The 22080-nt window shown below is 40.9% G+C and overlaps 1 protein-coding gene across 28 annotated transcripts in view; it reads left to right on the top strand.

Moving 5' to 3' along the window:
* Positions 1-22080, top strand: part of ADAMTS9 (ADAM metallopeptidase with thrombospondin type 1 motif 9) — a 173429-nt gene that overhangs the window by 32971 nt on the left and 118378 nt on the right. For 13 of the 28 annotated variants that reach the window (XM_084988884.1, XM_084988885.1, XM_084988881.1 and 10 more), the window contains 8 exons: positions 2298-2381; positions 2481-2596; positions 3719-3759; positions 3876-3981; positions 9524-9670; positions 10935-11076; positions 14127-14231; positions 21143-21288. Coding sequence is in view for 22 of the 28 variants with exons in the window: in XM_084988870.1 (XP_084844996.1) it covers positions 2298-2381; positions 2481-2596; positions 3719-3759; positions 3876-3981; positions 9524-9670; positions 10935-11076; positions 14127-14231; positions 21143-21288 (887 nt within the window). In the remaining 6 variants the exon portion in view is untranslated. The remainder of the gene's footprint in view (positions 1-2297; positions 2382-2480; positions 2597-3718; positions 3760-3875; positions 3982-9523; positions 9671-10934; positions 11077-14126; positions 14232-21142; positions 21289-22080) is intronic. The other 15 variants (XM_084988871.1, XM_084988867.1, XM_084988868.1 and 12 more) reach the window with 5 other exon arrangements.

Genomic DNA, 22080 nt, shown 5'->3' with positions numbered 1-22080 from the left:
TGTCTGTCTCTACCCTCCCTCCCCAGGGTTCTCATTAAGCGGCTCTGGGGTGAGGTTTAGTAATCTCTCATGCCCATTTTGAATTTTTTCTACTCCCATTTTGAATTGAAAATGTAATAAATTTGCATGATGGAAAAACAAATCAAACAGATTCAAAGATTAGTGAGAAAGTCTAAGTGCCTTCTTCCACCCAGACTCTCAGGCCCCTTCCCTTCCCTGAGGCAACCACTGTGACAAGTTTTTTTGCCCATGTTTCAACCAGCACTACCCAACAGAAATATAAGGCAAGCCATGTACATCATTTTTTAAAATATAGGTATATATATATATTTTGTATGGTCATTCCTGCAACATATGGAAGTTCCCCGGCTAGGGGATTGAATCCAAGCCACAGCTGCAACCTATGCTGTAACTGGGGTCACACCAGATGCTTTAACACATTGAACCCAGCTGGGTATTGAACCTGCACCTCTGTAGCAACCTAAGCCACCGAAGTTGGATTCTTAACCCACTACGCCATAGCAGGGAACTCCTAAGTATATATAACTTTTAATTTCCAGCTAGCCACACACACACACACACACACACACACACACACACACACACACACCACAAAAAACAGGTAAAATTATTTTTAATGATTTATTATTATTATTACTACTGTTATTGCTTTTTAGGGCCACACCCACAGCATAAGGAAGTTCCCAACTAGGGGTGAAATCAGAGCTACAGCTGCCAGCCTGCACCACAGCCACAGCAAGGTGGGATCTGAGTCACATCTGCAACCTACACCACAGCTTGAGGCAATGCTGGATCCTTTACCCACTGAGCGAGACCAGGCATGGAACCTGCCACCTCGCAGTTACCGGTGGGATTCGTTTCCACTGCACCTACAACAGGAACTCCTGTATCTTATTTTATATCTAAATAGTATCATTTTAAAAATTATTGCTGACATTAACATTTTTTCCATACTAAGTATTCAAAAGCTGGTGTGTGTTTTCACATCTGAATTCAGACTAGCCACATTTCAGTGCTCAGTGACCTCATGGGACAAGTGGCTACTGTGTTGGACAGTCTAACTCAAGATATTTCTTAAGCAAATGTGTCTGAATATACTTTTTTTTTCTGAACAGAACTGGAGCAACTCTTATATACAGTTTTATATTTTGCTGTTTTCTTAAAAGATTGGAGATTGTTCCATAATAGCCCATATGATATGCCTTCATTCATGTTAAGGCTCAGTGTAGAATTCCTATTAATAGAATCATCCTATTTATTTAAATGGGAATCTACATGTAATAAATTCCCCAAATGGATGAAAAGCAGCCATTTGGGAACATCAGTTTAGAGTTTCTTCTCCCCTCTCTGTGGCCTGTGGTTTCTTCCCCCCCACCGCTGTGAACCCTCCCCCTGTGCTCCCCATCTCCCCAACCAGACCCACCCCCCCCCCCCATTCTCTCTCAGACCCCTTCCTCATGCTCAGTCCCATGTACCCCAGCCCTCTCCTGCTCTGGAGGAAGGAAAGAAAAACCTAGTCAGGCCTTGCACCGACAACTCCATTTTGATCCCATAAATTCAGACTTGTCAAGCATTTCAGTGACAAGCATGGATTCGGGTCAAATTGATCTTGGCTGAGAGTTCTGCTACTCACCACTGTTTAATCTTGGACAAGTTGCTTAACTTCTCTGAGCCTCAGTTTCCTCATTTTTTGAGCAAAGATTGTATTAATAGCTCAGTTTTGCTCTGGGGACTAAAAGCAAAGGCATATGCAGCTTTCAGCAAGGATCTAGCCCACCTTAAGCATTCAGAGGATGTTAGCTCTCATAATTCATAATAGTGATGAAAACAAAACAAAACAAAAGCAGGTTACCAGGTTGTGGAGAACACAAGTGGTTGGTAAACATGAGCAGCTGCCGGATTAGCAAGCATGTGTTCTGTGTGAGAATCTATAAATGGCAGTCCATCCTGGACTTCAGTTGGGATGAAAAAGCTTGATCAAAAATTAATATCCAGTGTTTTGGCACAGAGAAGCATTAAGTTATGTGGCAATGCAATTTCCTTGGAAAACACCTTGATATTTAAACTTGTTTGCATGCCTACTGTCTAAAACCGCCATCTGTGAATTTTACAAAGAGATTTTTAAGAAATGTTTGTTGATGGAATGAAAACTCACAACTCCATAGTGCATATGTTGCATGAACCATAAAAAGAGGTGGAGCCCAACGTAAGACGTGAATTGCTTATTGCTTACACAGAGTTCACAATTAACTTTGAAAAATTTATCTCGGTTGCAGGTAGCCTCTATCTATAAAGACCCAAGTATTGGAAATTTAATTAATATTGTTATTGTGAACTTAGTTGTGATTCATAATGAACAGGTAATAAAGTTTTTTTCTTCTTTCTTCTATCTGTATCCGAAATGGCATAAGTGATTGGTGTTGGTACAACAGACCAACCAAATTCTTTTCTGTATTTAGGAGGGACCTTCCATATCTTTTAATGCCCAGACAACGTTAAAAAACTTTTGCCAGTGGCAGCATTCAAAGAACCATCCTGGTGGAATTCAGCATGATACAGCTGTCCTTGTAACGAGGTATATGGATGTCTTATTCCTCCAGTCTTAGTTTCCGGGCAAGTTGATGGGATAAAGTCATAGTCCTGGTACCCAGCCCCTAGTCCAGGGTTTTTCAAATTCAGCCAAATTGAATTGGGTGACATTTGGGGTCATATAATTCTGTGTTGTAGGGAGTACCCTGTGCCCACCAGGATGTTCAGCAGCATCCTTGATCTCTTTCTGCTACATACCAGTAGTCCTTCCTCCTTTTAGTTATGATAGCCAACCATGTCATCCAGATGTTGCCACATGCCCTCTGAAGGAGTCTGGTGGGAGGGCAGAATAACTCCTGGTTGAGAACCACTGACCAGTAGCTGCCAAGTAGGCAATTAATACATTAGGCAGGCCTGAAGGTAAACTTATACAGGGGGCAGCTGCCATTCAGATTGAGCTGTTTGTTACTGTGCAGGATGTAAGTTCAGTGTTGCCAGCTTTTGTGATTCTGTAAGAAGCCAGAAATAAGGATTTTTTTTTTAAATGTGAATTCTCTCAATTTTAAAATGGTAGCTTCTAGCTCAGAAATATTTAAAATGCTGTGCGGGACAACGAAGAGGTATGCTGGCCTAATTTTGCCTCCCATTGGCCATGTTTGATATGCTCACAAATACTCTTTTTTTTTTTTTTTTTTTTTTAATGGTGACACCCACAGCATATGGAAGTTCCCTGGCCAGAAATTGAACCTATGCCTCTGTAGCAACCCGAGCCGCTGCAGTCGGATTCTTAACCCATTGCGCCACAGCGGGAACTCCATTAGGGTCACAAACGCTCTTAAAGGAACATAAAGGCATTTAGAGCCTTCTCAGGATGTTCATTAAGAAACTAGAATCACCAGCTTCAAGATATGAGAAAAAGAGGTTTCCACTTGGCCTTGGCTACCCCTGTGACAGAAGGTGACCTCTTCCTGCAGCTTTTAATCTGTAAGCCAGTGATGCTTCAACTTTTTTGAGTTGCAAACCCCTGGCTTTGTTAGCTTGCTCTTTGTAACCCCACTACTCCCACCCCGAAGCTGTGCTGTCGTGAATGCCTCAAAGATTCTAAAGTGTTTGCTTGTATTGCCATTTACTGTTTGTTGTCAAGGCCCTAAGTCTGCTTTGCTTTCAGGCAGGATATCTGCAGAGCTCATGACAAATGTGATACCTTAGGTGAGTCCACTGTGCGTATCCTCTCTGGCTACGGCAGTTTACAACATGTTTTTCTTCCAAGCCACAGATGCCTTTTAAAGTAAATCCTTGTGTTGTTGTTGTTTTCCTTCTCATAGGTCTGGCTGAACTGGGAACCATCTGTGATCCCTACAGAAGCTGCTCTATTAGTGAAGATAGTGGACTGAGTACAGCTTTTACAATAGCCCATGAACTGGGCCACGTGTACGTTTCTTTTTCGTATGTTCATTTCATTCAGAGTGACCGAAAACTTGTGTTTCTTTGCATCAGTCAGCCTTCGCTTGACTTCAAGGGCGTAAAATGCTTCTCCAGGCATGGCTGAGTTTGCAGGGTTGGGAAGCTTCGAATCTAACTGGGAGAAATGAGTTTGCCTTCAAGATGCCAAGTAAAGCAGTGTACCCTCTTCAGCCGTAACTCACACGGCTGTGGCTTAACTGTACACATTTTCTAGACATTGTCTAACACGCCCCTTTCCTATTGGGAAAGGTCTTTCTGCCCCCTCCACTGAAGCAGGGGGTCTCTCAGCTTAGCGAACTTTGCTGACTTAATACCTTTGTTTAGTAGGGTTTTCCAAAGTTGCTCTGGCTCATAGGATTTCCCAAAACCACATCATTCCTGATTCTCCTTATGCAAGGCTGTCATTCAGATGTTAGCCTCCAGGAACAGAGCTATCTCTCTCTCAGGGAAAAGAATGAACAAAGCTCCAGAGAAGAAAACATTTCCTAATTTTGGTCACTAAGCATCTGGTCATTGTGAAATTGACTTTTCCTATTTGTTCTTTAGAATATGGGACAGAGTCATCTAAATTCCCTCAGAGTTATTCAATTTTAGATCTGCATTCTTTTTTTTTTCTAGAATGATTAAATTCTTTTTTTTTGAGGTAATTTTCTCAAAAGATGTCATTAGTATAATATGGCTATAGATCAGTCTGCATGTCAGATGTTAACCTTTAGAGATAACATCATCTATTAAGCAGGCTTTTCATTCAGCAAATGTTTATTGAAGGCACCTTATGTGCAGTGTACCATGCTAGGCATAAAGCAAGATGCTTATATAGAGGTATCTCTAATTCAGTTCAACATATAATGAGTATATTTTATTTTATTTTAGGGCCACACCCACGGCATATGGAAGTTCCCAGCTACAGCTGCCGGCCTAAAGCACAGCCACAGTAACATCGGATCCAAGTCGCTTCTGAAACATATACCACAGCTTGTGGCAATGCTGGATCCTTAACCCACTGAGCGAGGTCAGGGATCAAACCCTCATCATCATGGATACTAGTTGGATTCGTTTCTCTTGCACCATGAAGGGAATTCCATAATGAGTATATTTTAAAACTAGTATCTTTCAAAAATATTTTAAGAGTATACCCTCCTTTCTTTCTCCAAAGGAAATATTGTTAGATGTACAGTATTTAGAGAATAAAAGAGGCATGACTTTCAACTAAGCCCTTGGGACTGATCAGAGTCCTACTTAATCAGTCACCTCTCTGTCCTTTTGGTTTCTGAAACACCTTCATGAAACTCAGGGGTTTCTTGGAACTAGGTTTGAAAACTGCTGCTTCCACCAGTATTTCCAAAAGGACTCTAACACTGATTCCAAGAGAATGGTCCATGGTGGCAGGGGAGTGGGGATGGAGATTTTGTAGTCCAATGATTCAAAAAATTTTTTTTCTGATTTTAGTTCTGCCTGGAGTCCTAAGGCCAAATGGCATAAAGTTAAGGCTCTGACAAGTCCTGTATAAAAGTGTTAATTTTTTTTAACTCAGTTTTCCCAAACTTATTTTAACAGATCTTTGGGGGATTTTCACTTATTTATTTTATATGAAATCTAGTAAATTACTTTAGACCCTTAAATAGGAAGTGTAGATATGACCATGAGGAATAGGGTGGCATTTCAAAGGGGCAGTTCTTCCTGCCCCAGAAATGGGAATAGAGAAAGAGAAGCAGGAATGTATTCAAAGGGCAAGAGTTTGTGTAATGAACAGATTAACATTTCTACCCAAAATAATGGCTAACAAGAATATACTATTTAAAGAAATATAATTAATTCCCTATTAATTCCTTTCCAACAGAAGAGATTATAAAATTCATTTTAGATAAACTTTAGTTTGTAAAGTTGATATTTTAAAAAAAGTAAGAATTTTGAGTAGCAGAAATGAAATATTTTCACCTATAGAGAAGCCTCATTTCACAATTAACAGATGTCTCCCTACACACACAAAAAATGTTGTTGACATTGTTCTAGGACCTTTCATTTATGTTGTCTCCCTTAATCTTTTTTTTTTTTTTTTTTTTTTTCTTTTTAAGGGCCACACCTGAGGCACATGGAGGTTCCCAGGCTAGGGACTGAATAGAAGCTGTAGCTACTGGCCTGCGCCACAGCCGCAGCAGTGACAGATCTAAGTCACGTCTGCGACCTATACCAAGCTCACAGCAACACCAGATCCTTAACCCATTGAGCAAGGCCAGGGATCAAACCTGTTTCCTCATGGATGCTAGTCAGACTGTTTCTGCTGACCCATGAATGACAGGAACTCCTCCCTTAATCTTTATAATCCCTACAAAGTAGATATTATTGTTTCCCTGCATTTTATTTAGAGATGGTAAATTATCCAAAGTCTAGTAGCTAATGCTGGCATAGGAGCCTATGATGTTGGCGTTTCAGCTCCATGGTAGAAGTCAGAAGGCACCAGGTACCCACATTCTGGACTGAACTGTTATAACATCTCTTTGACTTGAGAAAAATATATGTTGTGTGTTTTCCTGTATGATGGAAACAGCACCTATGCACCTCATATCAAATGTGTCAAGAATTAAAAAATGAAATAATTGGTGAATGATGTGAGCTGTTGTTTAAACAAAACGTGTGTCCCTAGCCTGTTAGTGAGTTATTATTTTTATTGTGTCTCATAGCTTTGTTTGTATTTTAAGAAAAGTGAAAATCCTTTTTAAAAAAAAAAAAAAAAAAAAAAAAAAGGAGTTCCCATTGTGGCTGAGCAAGTTGAGGACCTGATGTTGTCTCTGTGAAGATGGGGGTTCAATCCCTGGTATCACTCAGTGGGTTAAGTGTCCAGCGTTGCCACAAGCTGTAGCGTAGGTAGCAGATGTGGCTCAGATCAGGTGTTGCCATGACTGTGGCATAGATCCTGCAGTTGCAGCTCCCATTCGACCCCTAGCCTGAGAACTTCCATATGCCTCAGGTGTGGCCATAAAAAAATAAAAAAATTTTTTTTCTTGCTACTGTACTCTGCAGCAAATTTTCTAACAACCTTTTGCAAAACTAAATGTTAATTTGTTAACAGTCATGTCTTTGAGATAGTATAAAACCTAAGAGCTCTTTCAGGGATAAAGCAACTGACTTCGTGTTTGTTGAGCATCATAGGATGCTTTAAAAAAAAGCTCCTTCCTTCTCTGTACCAGCTTCACAGACACCAAGAATCTAAGTTAGGGAGAGTTAGGGAGGTAATTGAGTCTCTCCTGGATACAGAAAGAAATCCTTTCTCAGTGTTCTGACAGTTCTTCCTCAATTTGTTTCACAGGAGGGAATGTAGTTGCTATGTAGTTTAAGACAGGAGCTTTTAGAATCAGACTGAAGTGGATCCCAGATCCCCCACCCCCTACCCCTTAGTAGCTTTGTGACCTTCATCAAATAGTTAAACCTCTCTACAATTCAGTTTCCTCTTCTGTAAAATGTGGCTAGTAGTAGCACACTAATCATTGGGTCAAATAAGCCATTAAAAGAAATAAAGCATCAAATGCATTTAACACACTGCCTGGTGCATTGTGGATGCTAAAAAAGTCTTGGTAATTATTTTTTAGTAAGTGCTTAATGAATATTTATTGTTATACAACCCCTGCTATAAGCAAATGTGCCTGACATTTGAATGAAGAAAAAGTTTTCTGTTTATATGAGGAAATAGATGGGATTTTATCAAGTCACGGTGGAGGGGAAAATAACACCAGCTTCTTTGCACCAGAGAAAAACAAAGAAGCTTTGAAAGCTTTGCTTGAATTAGGTTTGTTGATATAGGTATTACATTGACTCTGCATCTGACATTTAGAAACCTGGGCAGTCATTGTTTTAAGAAAATGGACTCTAGCATCAATGATTATTTTTTTCTTTTTTTAAAATTTTATTGAAGTATATTTGTTGGATTAAAATATTGTGATAATTTCTGCTTTACAGCAAAGTGACTCAGTTCTACATGCATATATATTCCCTGGTTCCCTTAAATACTATTAAGTTGAACCAAGACGGTTAGCGTTTTCTCATCTCTCATTTCCTGCCTGGCAATTATTGAGGGGTCCAAATTTTTAAAAGAAAAGGAAATCTAACATGAGAAATTACTGGGATGTACTTCATAGACCTTTATTCCAGCTTTTCCCTTTTTTTTTTTTTTTTTTTTCCTTTTTAGGGCTGCTCCTGTGGGCATATGGAAGTTCCTAGTCTGTGGGTCTAATCAGATTTGCAGCTGCCAGCCTACACCACAGCCACAGCAATGCCAGAGCTGAGCCAAGTCTATGACCTATACCACAGCTCACAGCAACACCAGGTCCCCGACCCCCTGAGCAGGGCCAGGGATCAAACTCGCATCCTCATGGACACTAGTTGAATTCATTTCCACTGATTCATGATGGGAACTCCCAGCTTTTACTTTTATATGAAGCAGCTCTACATGCTTTTGTCTGACTCCCTTGTTTTTGTTTCTCAAGATGAACTTGCGAAGGGAATCCCTCCCTTTATGCCCAGTTAATCATATACATCAATTTTGTGATGGGGAATAGACCTCCAGCGAGGACAGTCCCTGTAGTTTGTTAGCCAGCGGATAATTACCTGAGCTGAGAAAGCCACGTGGGTCCTCAAACTGATGTTTTCTGGATTGAGAAATACTTCCTCCCATTTTTTCCCCCACTTCCTCTGGCTAAGCCAAGAATGGCAAATATGTGTTAATGCCACTGCTGAGTTCCCACCCAGACCCAAGAGGACATTAGTACTACATCACAGCTTTTTCTTGGGTGGAACCTGGATGAGTTTAAGAATCCTTTTGTGCCCAGATTTTCAGGAAGCCTGTACCAATCAGTTGTCATTGGCATGAAGCATGAAGCTGTTTGCCATCTGAGTTAAGCCAGCTGAATTGGCGCACCTCTGGTTTCATGCTAGCAGCTTTTCCTAATGGGTTTTATTGTGCATGGACTTTGCATACCTTTATAATGGTATACTTACATGGTTGTAGTATCTGTCAGCCTGACCCCAAAAGAAGGAGATGCCAAGACCCACCGTGGACCTCTTATGAGGAAGCTTCTGGCTTCAAGTTGTGACACTTGACTGATGCTTTATATGTACAGCATTATCATAACTGGCCAAGTGCTGGACTGTAAATTGTTTTTTTAACAGCTTATTGGGAACTCCAACTATTGTATTCTAGCAGCAGCTGCAGCACATGCAGAGCTTCTGCAATTCCCCAAAAATACATCTAAACAAAATAATGGCCCAATTCACATTTTTTTTTAACGTTAAAGGTATTTTGCATTAAATTGGGTCAGAAGTATATTTTATTCTACTCTCTAACTCTAATCATTTAGTAAATTTTGTTCTAATCACCAGGATTCAGGTGATTATCCATAATGCAATAGTCAGTTAAATTTTTTCTTTTAGATGCATTCTCGAATCAATATAACATTTCCATCCTTTAGTGTTTACTGATTTTTTTTTTTTTTAATCATTGTCTTCTCGGCCTTAGGTTCAACATGCCTCATGATGACAACAACAAGTGCAAAGAAGAAGGAGTTAAGAGCCCCCAGCATGTCATGGCCCCAACGTTGAACTTCTATACCAACCCCTGGATGTGGTCAAAGTGCAGTCGAAAATATATCACTGAATTTTTAGAGTAAGACTTGAACTTTCTTTGAGCCCAGCTTTCAGACTAGTCTCTGCCTTCCACGTAGTGAATTAATTGTGGGAAAGAAAATGTAGAGCCAAGAATTCCTTTTGAGTTGTTATTTTTGTTGACATTCCTTGGGAGGAGGGAAAAAGAAATACTCTCTTGACATCTGGATAGTTCATGTCCTCGCCAGAGTTTAGAAGATTACAGGCTGAGCTCAAGGGAAAGGTTGGGATCCTAAAGAGAATCCGTAAATGCTGCTTCATTCTTGGTAAAGCTATGAAATGAGTTCAGGTCTTAGGGAAGGGACCGTGAATGTGATTGCACGATGAAGGAAGGCCACAAATGTTTATGTGCTTTTAACTTAGTAATTTTGGACGGGAAAGTGTAAGATAGTGAGAGGCCCCCAGAGAATGTTATACGGGTGGATGAAAATTACATGGACCCCCATGTTGCTCCATTGAGAACACTCTCTTTCTTTATCTCTCTTTCTCTCCTCTTTTTTCTTTCTTTCTTTTTTGTTTTCTGTTTTTTGTTTTTGTTGTTAAGCTTCCCTCCAGGCTGCACAAAGAGCCAATTACACTATGCAATATCCCTGTGTCACAGATTTATTGCTCTTCTCTCCCAGATGTACAAAAGGTTAAGTGATTGTCCCAAGGTCACTGGGTGTATATTTCTCCAGCCGCAGGGAAGAGGGGGTTTTGTTGATCAGAACTCACCGGGTGTGAATTTTGCAGAAGAGATGTTTGCTGAAATGTCCCAAAACTGGCAGGTTGCCCGTTTTGTTTTTGCTTTTGTTTTAAGTAGATGATCTAAAGTGTTTCTTATCATAGTCATTGATTCCACTCACCAATCTAATCAGCATCTCTTTACTAAACACTTGTTCCTACTGTTCCTACGGATGGGGCCCCATGCTCGGGTGAAAAAAGGCGTAGACTATCTTTACCCCTAAGAAGTTTATACTCTATTGGAGAAGATAGCAAAAAATAAATAGATAATTGCCCTGAAATGTGATAAGTGCTAGAACAGGTATGTATTTGCTGTCAGTTATTTTGCATGCATAGCCAGTGGTTTCACAAACAAATATACACCAGAAATCGAAATGCAGCTCCCAGACGCAAGTTTGAATGAAAAGAATAAAATAAATACAAAAAAGAAATCATCTTCTCTGCCATTAAAACGGCAGAAGGGCTTCCACTGTCTGCTGGAGTCTTTTGCCATCACATCTTATCCAATGCCCTCACCAGCTTTGTTTTTCTACTTTCCATAGCACTGGTTACGGCGAGTGTTTGCTTAATGAACCTGAATCCAGACCCTACCCTTTGCCTTCCCAACTGCCAGGCCTCCTTTACAACGTGAATAAACAATGTGAATTGATTTTTGGACCAGGTTCTCAGGTGTGCCCATATATGGTAAGTATTTAGGGGCTATTCCTGTCCCCATAGATGGATTCTGCTTTATTATTATTATTATTATTCATAGTTTTGCATGGGATTCTTAGTCATGGAAACCACTCATAGAAAAGTTGAACGGTCTGTTGACTATTAATGGCAGTAGCAAGAATGATGATAGGGATAAAGAGTAATCGTGTTGGTGTTGAATGGGGCTTTATCAGCCCTTTTTCACTGCACTCTCAACCCAAAAAATAAGATGCCATTACCATCTTCATTTTATGAGTGGGTCAGTGAGGCTCAGAGGGTACAAGGTTATAGAGCTGATCACGACAGACTTCAGCTTTTTTCTCTCCTTGGCCCCTTTTCTTCCCATGGACTCGTCTAGATGGTCTTTATTATAGGGACTCTTCTAGATTCTGTAGTTCATGAGACAAGCCTGTTTCCCTGTTGCAGCTTGTCAAGGCTATGTCCTATGACCCCCTGTGGCTTGAACTTGTTTCTGGTAGTAGCTCACCTGGCATGGGTGTGATGTTTTGATGTGTGTGTTTTACCATTTGGACCAATGATATGAATCAGTGGTAATTAGGAGACATATCAACAGAACTGTGCTTTTATGAGATGCCCCAGTCTCTTCCTTTGGGCGTTTGTTTGTTTTGTTGGGAGAGAGCTCAGAGGTAGTACAGTGAATTGGAAAGTACAATGATTCTATGGAAATAATTTAAAAAATGTGTGAAAAATGTATCCATGATTATCTTCATCTCTCTCACAATAGCAAACATTCCGAGTAACCCAAATGCCCAAGACTAGAAAGGTTAAACAAACTATAGTATTTTCATCTCATGGAATACTATACAACTTGAAAGGCAACTACATATGGGAATATACTCATGCTCTAGTTTCAACTTAAAATAGCACAATAGGCAATTATTTTACCAAGTATGTTCTCAATGTAACTGGGGAAGAAAAGCTTCAGGAAATACTAGGTCATTTAAAGCTTTTTTTCCCATTAAAAGTAAATTATTAGGACCTTCTAAAGTTTTCTACTATGAGCATTGTTTATTTATTTATTTTTTTCTTTTTAGGGCCGCACCTGTGGCATATGAAAGTTCCCAGGCTAGGGGTCGAATTGGAGCTAAAGCTGCAAGCGTACAACACAGCCACAGCAGCATTGGATCTGAGTCATATCTGTGACCTGTGCCACAGCTTGTGGCAACATCAGATCCTTAACCACTGTGCAAGGCCAGGGATCAAACTTGCATCCTTACAGAGATAATATCAGGTTCTTAACCTGCTGAGCCACAACGGGAACTCCTGAGCATGGTTTATTATAAGAGTCAGGGGAGACATATAGATGACCAAAAAACACATGAAAAGATGTTCAACATCACTCATTATTAGAGAAATGCAAATCAAAACCACTGTGAGGTACCACTTTACACCAGCCAGAATAGCCATCATCAAAAAGTCTACAAACCATAAGTGCTGGAGAGGGTGTGGAGAAAAAGGAACCCTAGTACACTGTTGGTGGGATTGTAAATTGGTGCAACCACTGTGGAAAGCAGTATGGAGATTCCTCAGAAAACTCAAAATAGATCTACCATTTGATCCAGCAATCCCACTCCTGGACATCTATCCAGAGAAAACCATGACTCGCAAAGACACATGTACTCCAATGTTCATTGCAGCACTATTTACAATAGCCAAGACATGGAAACAACCTAATTGTCCATCGACAGAGGAGTGGATCAAGAAGATGTGGTAAATATACACAATGGAATATTACTCAGCCATTAAAAAGTATGAAATACTGGCATTTTTAGCAACATGGATGGACCTAGAAATTACCATGCTAAGTGAAGTCAGCCATACAATGAGACACCAACATCAAATGCTTTCACTGACATGTGGAATCTGAAAAAAGGACAGACTGAACTTCTTTGCAGAATAGATACTGACTCACAGACATTAAAAAACTTGTGGTCTCCGGAGGAGACAGTTTAGGGGGTGAGGGGATGTGCCTGGGCTGTGGGATGGAAATCCTGTGAAATCAGATTGTTATGATCATTATACAACTACAGATGTGATAAATTCATTTGAGTAATAAAAAAAAAGATGTAAAAAAAAAAAAAAGAGTCAGGAGGAAAATAATCTTTTAAAAAGATACCCTGAAGTAGAGCTAAATATATCAACTTGGATAAGTCTAAAAAATGTAGTGTATAGAGGGGGGAGAAACAGTAAGTTGTAGGACATATCCATATATTCTGAAATGTCGAATAGTATCTTAAAGCCAAAATGTTGTATGTCATTGGTAGATATTTATACATTCATAGGAAAAGCGATGGGAATGATGCAGTGGTGAACACCACCAGAATAATGGTCATCGGGGGGAAAAGGGGCCGTGACCGGGATTGAGGAATGGTCTGCAGGGCCCTCAGCTGGGCCTGTACAGTCTTCTTTCTTCAGTGGGGTGATGGGCATGTGGTATCCATTATGTGACTGTTCATACTTTTTGTATGCCTGAAGTATTTCATGATATTTTGTCCCTTCTTTCCTCTGATAACCCCTGAAAGCCCTAGAAAAGAGTCATAATCTGGTCATGATAATGTGTGGCTTAGTAGGTTAAAAACAACAATTTTGACATCAAGCCACACCTAAAGTCTAATCACAATGTAACTCAACATCCATTCTCCAGGCACAACTCATCAGAAACTTAATCCCAGATCACATATATCCAGTGTGATACTGAGTCCCTTTGGTCTTTGCCAGCCTCAGTTTCCTCATCCGTAATATGAGGAAGTATTACTGGGACCACACGACATCTCATATGTTCCCAGCGGACAGTAGTTTCCCTTTGACACCCCTGCATGTCCTCCCAAGCATAGACATATGTTCCCTGGGCTGCTCTCTGCATGTCTTGGGATATTTTATCATTTATCATACCAAGAAAGATCCCTTTCCAACCTATACTCTATATCACTGACAAAACATTTGTTACGAAAGCGACCTTTCCTTTGCTTGATATCGTGTAATTACACTGTCACTGATTTGCGTTTAACTGAATCACGCAGATGCAGTGTAGACGGCTCTGGTGCAATAACGTGGAGGGAGCGCACAAAGGCTGCCGGACTCAGCACACACCCTGGGCTGATGGGACCGAGTGTGAGCCTGGAAAGGCAAGTAACGCCCTGATCCATCCTTCTGTCTTGGGGTGGAAATGGGTAAGATTTAAGCTGTAGGCTCAGGCACCATTGTTTAGAACTTATGAATGCAGTGTGTGTCAGTATGCATAATACTTTTTGGCTTTTTGGAGGCAAGAGGTTCATCTTTACTGTGAAAGTTTACATTATAGCATATAGCATGACACCAGGGACACGGCTATCATCATGGCCTCAATTTAAAGACATACTTTTTCCTCATTTTAATGTTTTTAAAATCCCACTGTGCTTTTTAAGTTATGGGTGCATTTAATGTAGGGTAGCATTTATTGTTCCTCTCTCTCTCTTCAGGGTGATAGTAGAAGGCTTTTATTAAGTTGATGGAACATCTTAAAATCAAGGAAATATAGAAGGACAGTAAACTCACTGTGCTCACAAGTCAGATACCAGGCTTTCCCAGCCTGTGTTGATCCCTTTAAGGAGCTGTGATGTCACCTGGGATATATACAAATGCAAATTCTGAGTTGGTTATAATGGTCCCACTTATTTGTTAGTAACAAAACAAAATCTGCTGCTCGTACAGCCCAGTGTTAACAATACTCCAGCAACTAAGTGTATGATTAATGCAACCTTTTGCACCTGGTGTCGTTTAAAAAAAAAAAAAAGAAAGAACGTGGGGGAAGTTCCTGTTGTGGCTCAGTGGAAATGAATCTGACTAGTATTCATGAGGATGCAGGTTCATTCCCTGGTGGCTCAGTGGGTTAAGCATCTGGTATTGCCATGAGCTGTGGTGTAGGTTGCAGATGCGGCTTGGACCTGGTGTTGCTGTGGCTGTGGTGTAAGCCAGAAGCTACAGCTCCAATTCAACCCCTAGCCTGGGAACCTCCATATGCTGCGGGTGCAGCCCTAAAAAAGACAAAAAAAAGAGTATGTTAGTGATTTGGTTACAAAAAGCTTTTAGCTATAAACCTGATTTTTTAAATCCATGCAGAAAATGGTGTTCTCTCTCTTCCCTATTTCCCATTCCCTGCACTGTGAGTCTCGTGCCATCTCACATTTTTTTTTTTCCTTTCTTTTCTCATCTCTCATTGACCACTTTACTTATTTTTAATGTTGTGTTCTCATCTCATTTTCTGTTTTTCCACTTTCCCTTGTAGAATCAATAGCTCCCAGACTATTTCCCTGGAAACATGGGAAATAGTCCCTTCCCCAATTTTCTAGATAGGGAACAGAAAAAAGAAGTGACTTGCTCAAGGTCACTCAGCTCGTTTAGGATAGAGTCTTCACACACACCAGCCCCTCCCCCTCTTATTCCCTCTTTTGCTTTCTTGGTGGGAAGGGGCTGCAGGGTCCACAGGAGTGGGCATAACTAAAGCGCCCAGGGTCCACAGGAGTGGGCATAACTCAAGCGCCCTGAGCTCCCTAAGTTTCTGTGGTCAAATAGGAGAACCAGTGCTTTCTTCATTCATCTCTCAGGGTGGTTTTATAAAGTTACAATGAAAATTATTTTGTACCTGACTTAGCTTGGTGACTCTTTCAGCTCAGGGTCTTGCTTGTCTAGAACCTTAGCAATTGAGAATACAACTTTTTCCAAGAAAAACTTAACCAAAACTACATAAGGACTTAGACATAACAGCTCTTGCACTGCACCTTTCATTAGCTTAAAGAGAAACATATCTCCTTGGCCATAGAAAACTTTTCACTTTTTGCAAAACGTTTAACTCAAATGTGTTGATGACTAGAGCATCATAGGTTTGACTGGGGATATGGTTGTCAGGTTTCCATGGCAGCCATCAGGAATTCCCTCATTCTTGAGTTCCCATTGTGGCTCAGTGAGTTAAGAACCCAATATAGTGTCTGTGAGGATGTGGTTTCGATCCCTGGCGTCACTCAGTGGGTTAAGGATCCAGTGTTGCCACAGGCTGTGGTGTAGGTTATAGATGCAGCTTGGTTCTGGGATTGCCATGGCTGTGGTATAGGCCTGCAGCTGATTCAACCCCTAGCCCAGGAACTTCCATATGACACAGGTGTAGCCATAACAAGAAGAAAACAAGAATTCACTTATTCTTCCAAAGTAAAGATGTGGCCTCAGAGTCCTTCTAAAAACAGTGACCCATTCAGCTGCTCTCAATTGATGGGAGATGACAGTAGACATGGTATCGAGTTGATATTTTGGTTTGTTGGCTTGAGTTAAAGCCAGGCAACTATACGATTTAAATTGAGTCTGTTTGAACTCAGAAAACTTACTGGTATTAAGTCCTGTTTCTTAGTCAATCTGAGCACCCACCTACTGTGTCCAGTTCTGTCACATATTACTGCTGAAAAAAACCATAACTAAGAAGAATTCTCAATCATATGATGAAATGGATTGCATTTAGTAAAATTGTCACGTACAGGCTTCCAATCTCCATACAGTGTTATGATTTCCCCAGTCAATCCTAGCGCACAGAAGAACTTGAGAAGAGGTCTGTTGTGTCTTTTGCTAATCTTCTGTTTTTGTAAGAGAAACAGAAGATGAGAGATTGAAGGGTAAACTTCTACCTGAGGAATGGGGACTTTGGGAGAGCTTCTACAAACCGTTTCCCATGTATTCAGTGAGAGCAAGCAACATCAAGGCATTCCAAAGCCCAGACTCAGAATACTTTCAGAGAAGCAACTATGCAAAGAAAATGATAGGTAGATTTTTAGTTTATTTCAGAAAAGAAGCTAAAGCTAGCAGCTTATATTAGAGATCTGGATGTTCATGTGAAGAGTATTTATTCATTTTACAAAATGCCGAAGATGGTAGATATGTTGGCACGGAAGTTCTTTGTGTTTTTCCATTTTGTTTTGTTTTCATAGAGTTGGCAGTAAAACCCCTATGCCTTTTCTCTAGCAAATTCTGACTCCCTTTACTGCTGGGTTAACTTTTTTTTTTTTCTTTCTCTTCTCTTTGCCCTGCTCCCTCAGCAGTAATCTGTCTTGGGCTGCTGACACAGTGTTATTTTGATGAATGACTCTTTAATGTCCCTTTATTTTCTCCATTCTCTTGTTAAGTCCATTAACATTTTCATTTTAACCCTGTTTGTAAATCTGAGGTATGAAACTCTTTTGTTTTAAGCCTCCATGGAACAAAATTGCTTCCAAGAACTTCTTCCAATCTCTTTAAAACAAAGCATTTATGTAAAATATTATTTAAATGATTCTGGACAGTTCTAGGAAAGGCCGACTATATTTTGGCTCTGGCTCCACCAGTTGCCCATTACTTTCTTATGATGTAATGGCTTTTCCAGTATATAATTATTGTTTGTTCCATTTCCTGGTAAAATAGATTATCTTGATATATATTTGCCAAATAATCCGTAGTTCCAGCCTGTTACCTCAGGTACTCCTGTTCCTCTGAGGTTGTCCCTCCCCTTTGAACTTGCATCAATGGTCATATCACTAAGAAATATTTAATTTATAGATGTGTTTTTAAATCAGTTTTTTTTTAATGGCCTCATCATGGCATATGGACATTCTTGGACCAGGGATTGAATCTGAGCTGCAGCTGTGACCTATGCTTCAGCTGCAGCAACACCTAATCTTTTAACCCACTGTGCTGCGCGAGGGATCTAATCCTCACCTCCGCAGTGACCTGCAGTTGTATTCTCAACCCACTGAAGTTGTATTCTCAACCCACTGTATTTGGACTCTTGACCCACTGTGCTGTAGCAGGAACTCCTAGGTTTTCTATTAAAAAGAGACATTATGAGGCCATTTGAATCCAGTCCTGAATGACAACACTCTGTTTAACCTACACCCTTATTCTGCCCTGGTTTATGGTAATGCTTAATGACAATTGTGGTCACCTTGGAGATTGTTTTTGTGTGAAGGTGGAATCTATAGAGTAGAGAGATCAAAAGACTGAAGACTGGAGTTAAGTGGAAATAAAATGTATTTCCAGACAACTTGTCATTATAAAAGTCCATGTCTAGTCATAGGAATGTTCTCTTTAGTTTGTAGAATTTATAAAATGTGTATCATGGCATCAAGGTTTGAGGGTGGAATTTGGGCATCAGCTGTGATCTCAATTGTATATCAGGGTTTGTTCAGGTCAGACCTAGTTAAGCAAAATGGCTAGTGGTGTAAGCAAATTGGCTCTTTTTCTGGCACATACCAAAAAACTAGTCAGAGATAGGCAGGTCATAGAGCTGTTATGATAGCTCTACAACATCATCACAGACCCAGGCTCCTCTAATTTCTTTCTGTTTCACTATCATATGCAAATAGCTGTCATCTGCAGGGTCACAGAATAGCTGCTCTGGCTCCAGCCATCAACTCTGAGTTCCAAACAGAATGAAGCCAAAGGGCAAGGAACAAAGGGGCAAAAGGACCTTCCCAGGAATCTCACTCCGCTAACATCTCTTTGACCATTCCTATCTCTATAAGAATGCAGGGAGGAGCTCCCATCATGGCACAGCAGAAACAAATCCAACTAGGAACCATGAGGTTGCAGGTTTAATCCCTGGCCTCACTCAGTGGGTTAAGGATCCAGCGTTGCTGTGAGCTGTGGTGTAGTTTGCAGATGCGGCTCGAATCTGGCATTGCCGTGGCTCTGGCATAGGCTGGAGGCAACAGCTCCGATTAGACCCCTATCCTCGGAACCTCCATATGCCCTGGGAGCAGCCCTAAAAAGACAAAAAGACAAAAAGACAAAAAAAAAAAAAAAGAATCCAGGGAAATATAGATTCCATTAAAAAGGATGAAGGAGAGAATGGATATTGGGTAGACAATTTGGAGTGTCAGCCTCACTTAACCATCTCATTATTCTTGCTTCTAAATTTGACTCTTTATTTAGACATCAAAAATGATTCCCATTTGCTCACAGTTAAGAGGTAGCATGTGTCACAGTTAAGAATACAGTATAGTACTCTAGAGCCAGATTGTCTGTGTTTTAGTATCAGCTCAACCCCTTACCAGATGTTCAGCATCAACACCCCCCCAATACCTCCGTTTTCCTTTCTGTAGAAAGGGGGTAATAATAATATGTGTACCATAGTATGCTGTGAAGATTAAGTAAGTATATGTGTGTGTATACACATATAGTGCTTCAGATAGTGCTTGGCAAATATTAAGGGCTATGTAAATATTAGGAAGCTTATTCAAGTTGGGTCTCCTGTGTGCTCAGGTGTGTACTAGGCGTTTTCCATATACTGTCTCATGTTATACTCAAGACAACTTTGACAGGTAGGTCCACATTTTTCAATTATGGAAGTAGAACTCAGTGACTCACCCAAGGTAATAGAGTTAGCTTATGGAATAGCCACCACTCGCTGCTGGGCTGTTTGCCTGCTAACATTCCTTTAAGACCTACACACTATCCAACATGGCAGCCACTACCCACGTGTAACTACTGAGCATTTGAAATGTCAGTCTGAACTGAGTTGTGCCCAATGAAAATACACAGCAGTTGTGAAAGGTCAAACATGAAAAAGTATGGGAAAAGATCTGATTTATAATTGTATATTATAAATTACATGGAGAAGTAATCACATCTTAGATATTTTGAACTAAATAAAAGATATTAAAATCAGTTTGTTTTCTTCTTACTTGTTTTAATGTGGCTGCTAGAATATTTTAAGTTGCATATGCGGCCCATGTTACTTTTTTGTTGGATGGTGGTGCTCCAGACCAAGCTGCTTCTCTCATTGATTTTATGTGCATGAGTTCCAAGGAATGTTCAACACCACTGTAAAGACAACTATAAAATGATTTCAGGGAGTGATATGGTTGCCTCTGCCCACATTTCTCCGGGTACAGAGTTGCCCAGGGTTCTTTGCATGCCAAACCTTTTAAGCCTCCCCCAAATGGCCCAGGGACAGGGCTGTGTCCTCATACTCCAGAGGATTATTACAAGAGAGAAGGCAGAGCAGAACAGGGAAAGCCCAGTTGCACTCTGAAACAATTGTTTGCCAAGCCTTTGCTGGGATTGGCCACTCCGCCTGAGACCTTCACCAGCCTCTTATCTGTCTCCTTTCCTTGCATGCTCCCTACTGCCTGGCCTCTGTGGCCCTCTGCCTCTTCCCTCTGTGCCCAGGTCCTCCCTGTGAATAAATCACAGTGGCTACCACCAGCTCTGCTTCAGAGATCTGAGCGAACGGCGGGGCGTCACCCTCCTGTCGCCACTGCTGCCCCTCTTCCTTTGTCCAGTGCTCAGTGACCCCGGCTTTGTGTCAGGGCCTCACACCCCAACAATGGCAGAGGGTTGAAATGAGCTTCTCCACTCCCTTGTCCTGCTGAGGAGTTTTTTACTTTGTTTTGTTTTGTTTTAAGCATCATGTCCTCCTTCCTGCTCCAAGCTGGAGAATCTGAAACCATTAGTAACAAAAAAGCAATAAAATTTAGGGCTCCCTGTAATGTGTCCACTCTTGCTTTAGTCTCATCCTGTGTGCTTTGCTAGAGTGAGCTTATAGGAATCGTGTAACTAGCTTTTTTTTCCTCTCCCATTTAATTAAAATTGAGTTTTCAAATCCACGAGGAGCAGTAAAGCATTATATTTTACCAGGCTCACAACATCTCTAGGCCTTGTTAATGAAGATGCTCTCTGCAGATCCAGTAAGTCATTTCCACCCTGTCTACAACCAGAAGACAGCCCATTTCCATGCCTCATTTTTCCAATAGACTAATTGAGCACTTCAAAGCTGGCCATTAGCATTACCCTGATGGCCTGGAGCCCACCACTCATTGGCCAGTTTTAATCAAGTGCATTGTAAATGAAGTCACAGCCCCTAAAGTCACTAAGTCTGAAATTCAAATCTCCACAGTTTCTGTTACTCACATAGATGACAGAATTGCAGCATTGCAAAGCAGCATGTGAAAAGCAAAGTATGGTATATTTAAAAGGACAGTGGGTCCTATAATATCTCAAGCTCCGAGCTCTCCCTCACTGTTCCCCTTATTAAATACAGCACTGCAAGTTTGGATTTTGTGTTCCCAAAGAAATGGAGGTCCCTGTGACTGATGGATCCTGGGGAAGCTGGAGTCACTTTGGAACCTGCTCAAGAACATGTGGAGGGGGCATCAAAACAGCTATTCGAGAGTGCAACAGACCAGAGTAAGTCTCAGAACTCACTCATTGCTACTATTCTGGGGGTAGCAGGGGTGAAAAATTGCTAAAGGGAATTATTCAGCTGCAGGCTGATTAAGAGCTCTTTCCAGGAGTTCCCTTTGTGGCTCAGTGGGTTAAGAACCAGACACACTGTCTGTGAAGATGCAGGTTCGATCCCTGGCCTTGCTCAGTGGGTTAAAGATCCTGCATTGCCAATAGCTGCAGCGTAGGTAGCAGATATGGCTTGGATCTGGCATTGCTGTAGCTGTGGCTTAGGCCAGTAGCTGCCACTCCAGTTCAGCCACTAGCTTGGAAACTTCCACATGCCACAGGTACGGCCATTAAAAGAGAAAAAAAAAAAAGCAGCAGCTCTTTCCAAATTAGAAGTTAGGGAATTGGATGAACATGTAGAGCTCCCTAAACCGGTGATATCTAAACTCTATTCCTCTGTATTATTTGTCTACTATGACCCTTTATTATTAAACGGTGGATGCTTTGTGTTGATCAGACTGTTTACCAATTTTGACAGTGAGGTATATCTCACTGCTCCTCCCCCAGCTTGCGATGGTATGCTAATAAAGTGAACAAATGGATTTTTCACAAGGAAGCAAAGAATGGGGACATTTCCATGCAGTTCGTAGATGAAGATATTCTTTCTAGTTAGCTACTGAAAGGCTGAAAAGGGCACACAGACCCTCAAGGAGGCATTAGCAAATCCCAAGGGACCTGGAACCCCAGGTCAGGAATTTCTTTTGAATCAAGCTAGTTGCTTCCCACTCTCCTGAGGTCCCATTCCAC

Source organism: Sus scrofa, chromosome 13 (assembly GCF_054392235.1).
Source record: "Sus scrofa isolate SSC_HxYL_T2T_F1_AM1 chromosome 13, Sscrofa_HxYL_maternal_Yorkshire_Landrace_v2.0, whole genome shotgun sequence".
In the NCBI taxonomy this organism is placed as follows: domain Eukaryota; kingdom Metazoa; phylum Chordata; class Mammalia; order Artiodactyla; family Suidae; genus Sus; species Sus scrofa.
The sequence above is the reverse complement of the archived record's forward strand: the minus strand, read 5'-3'. Positions and strand labels throughout refer to the sequence as shown.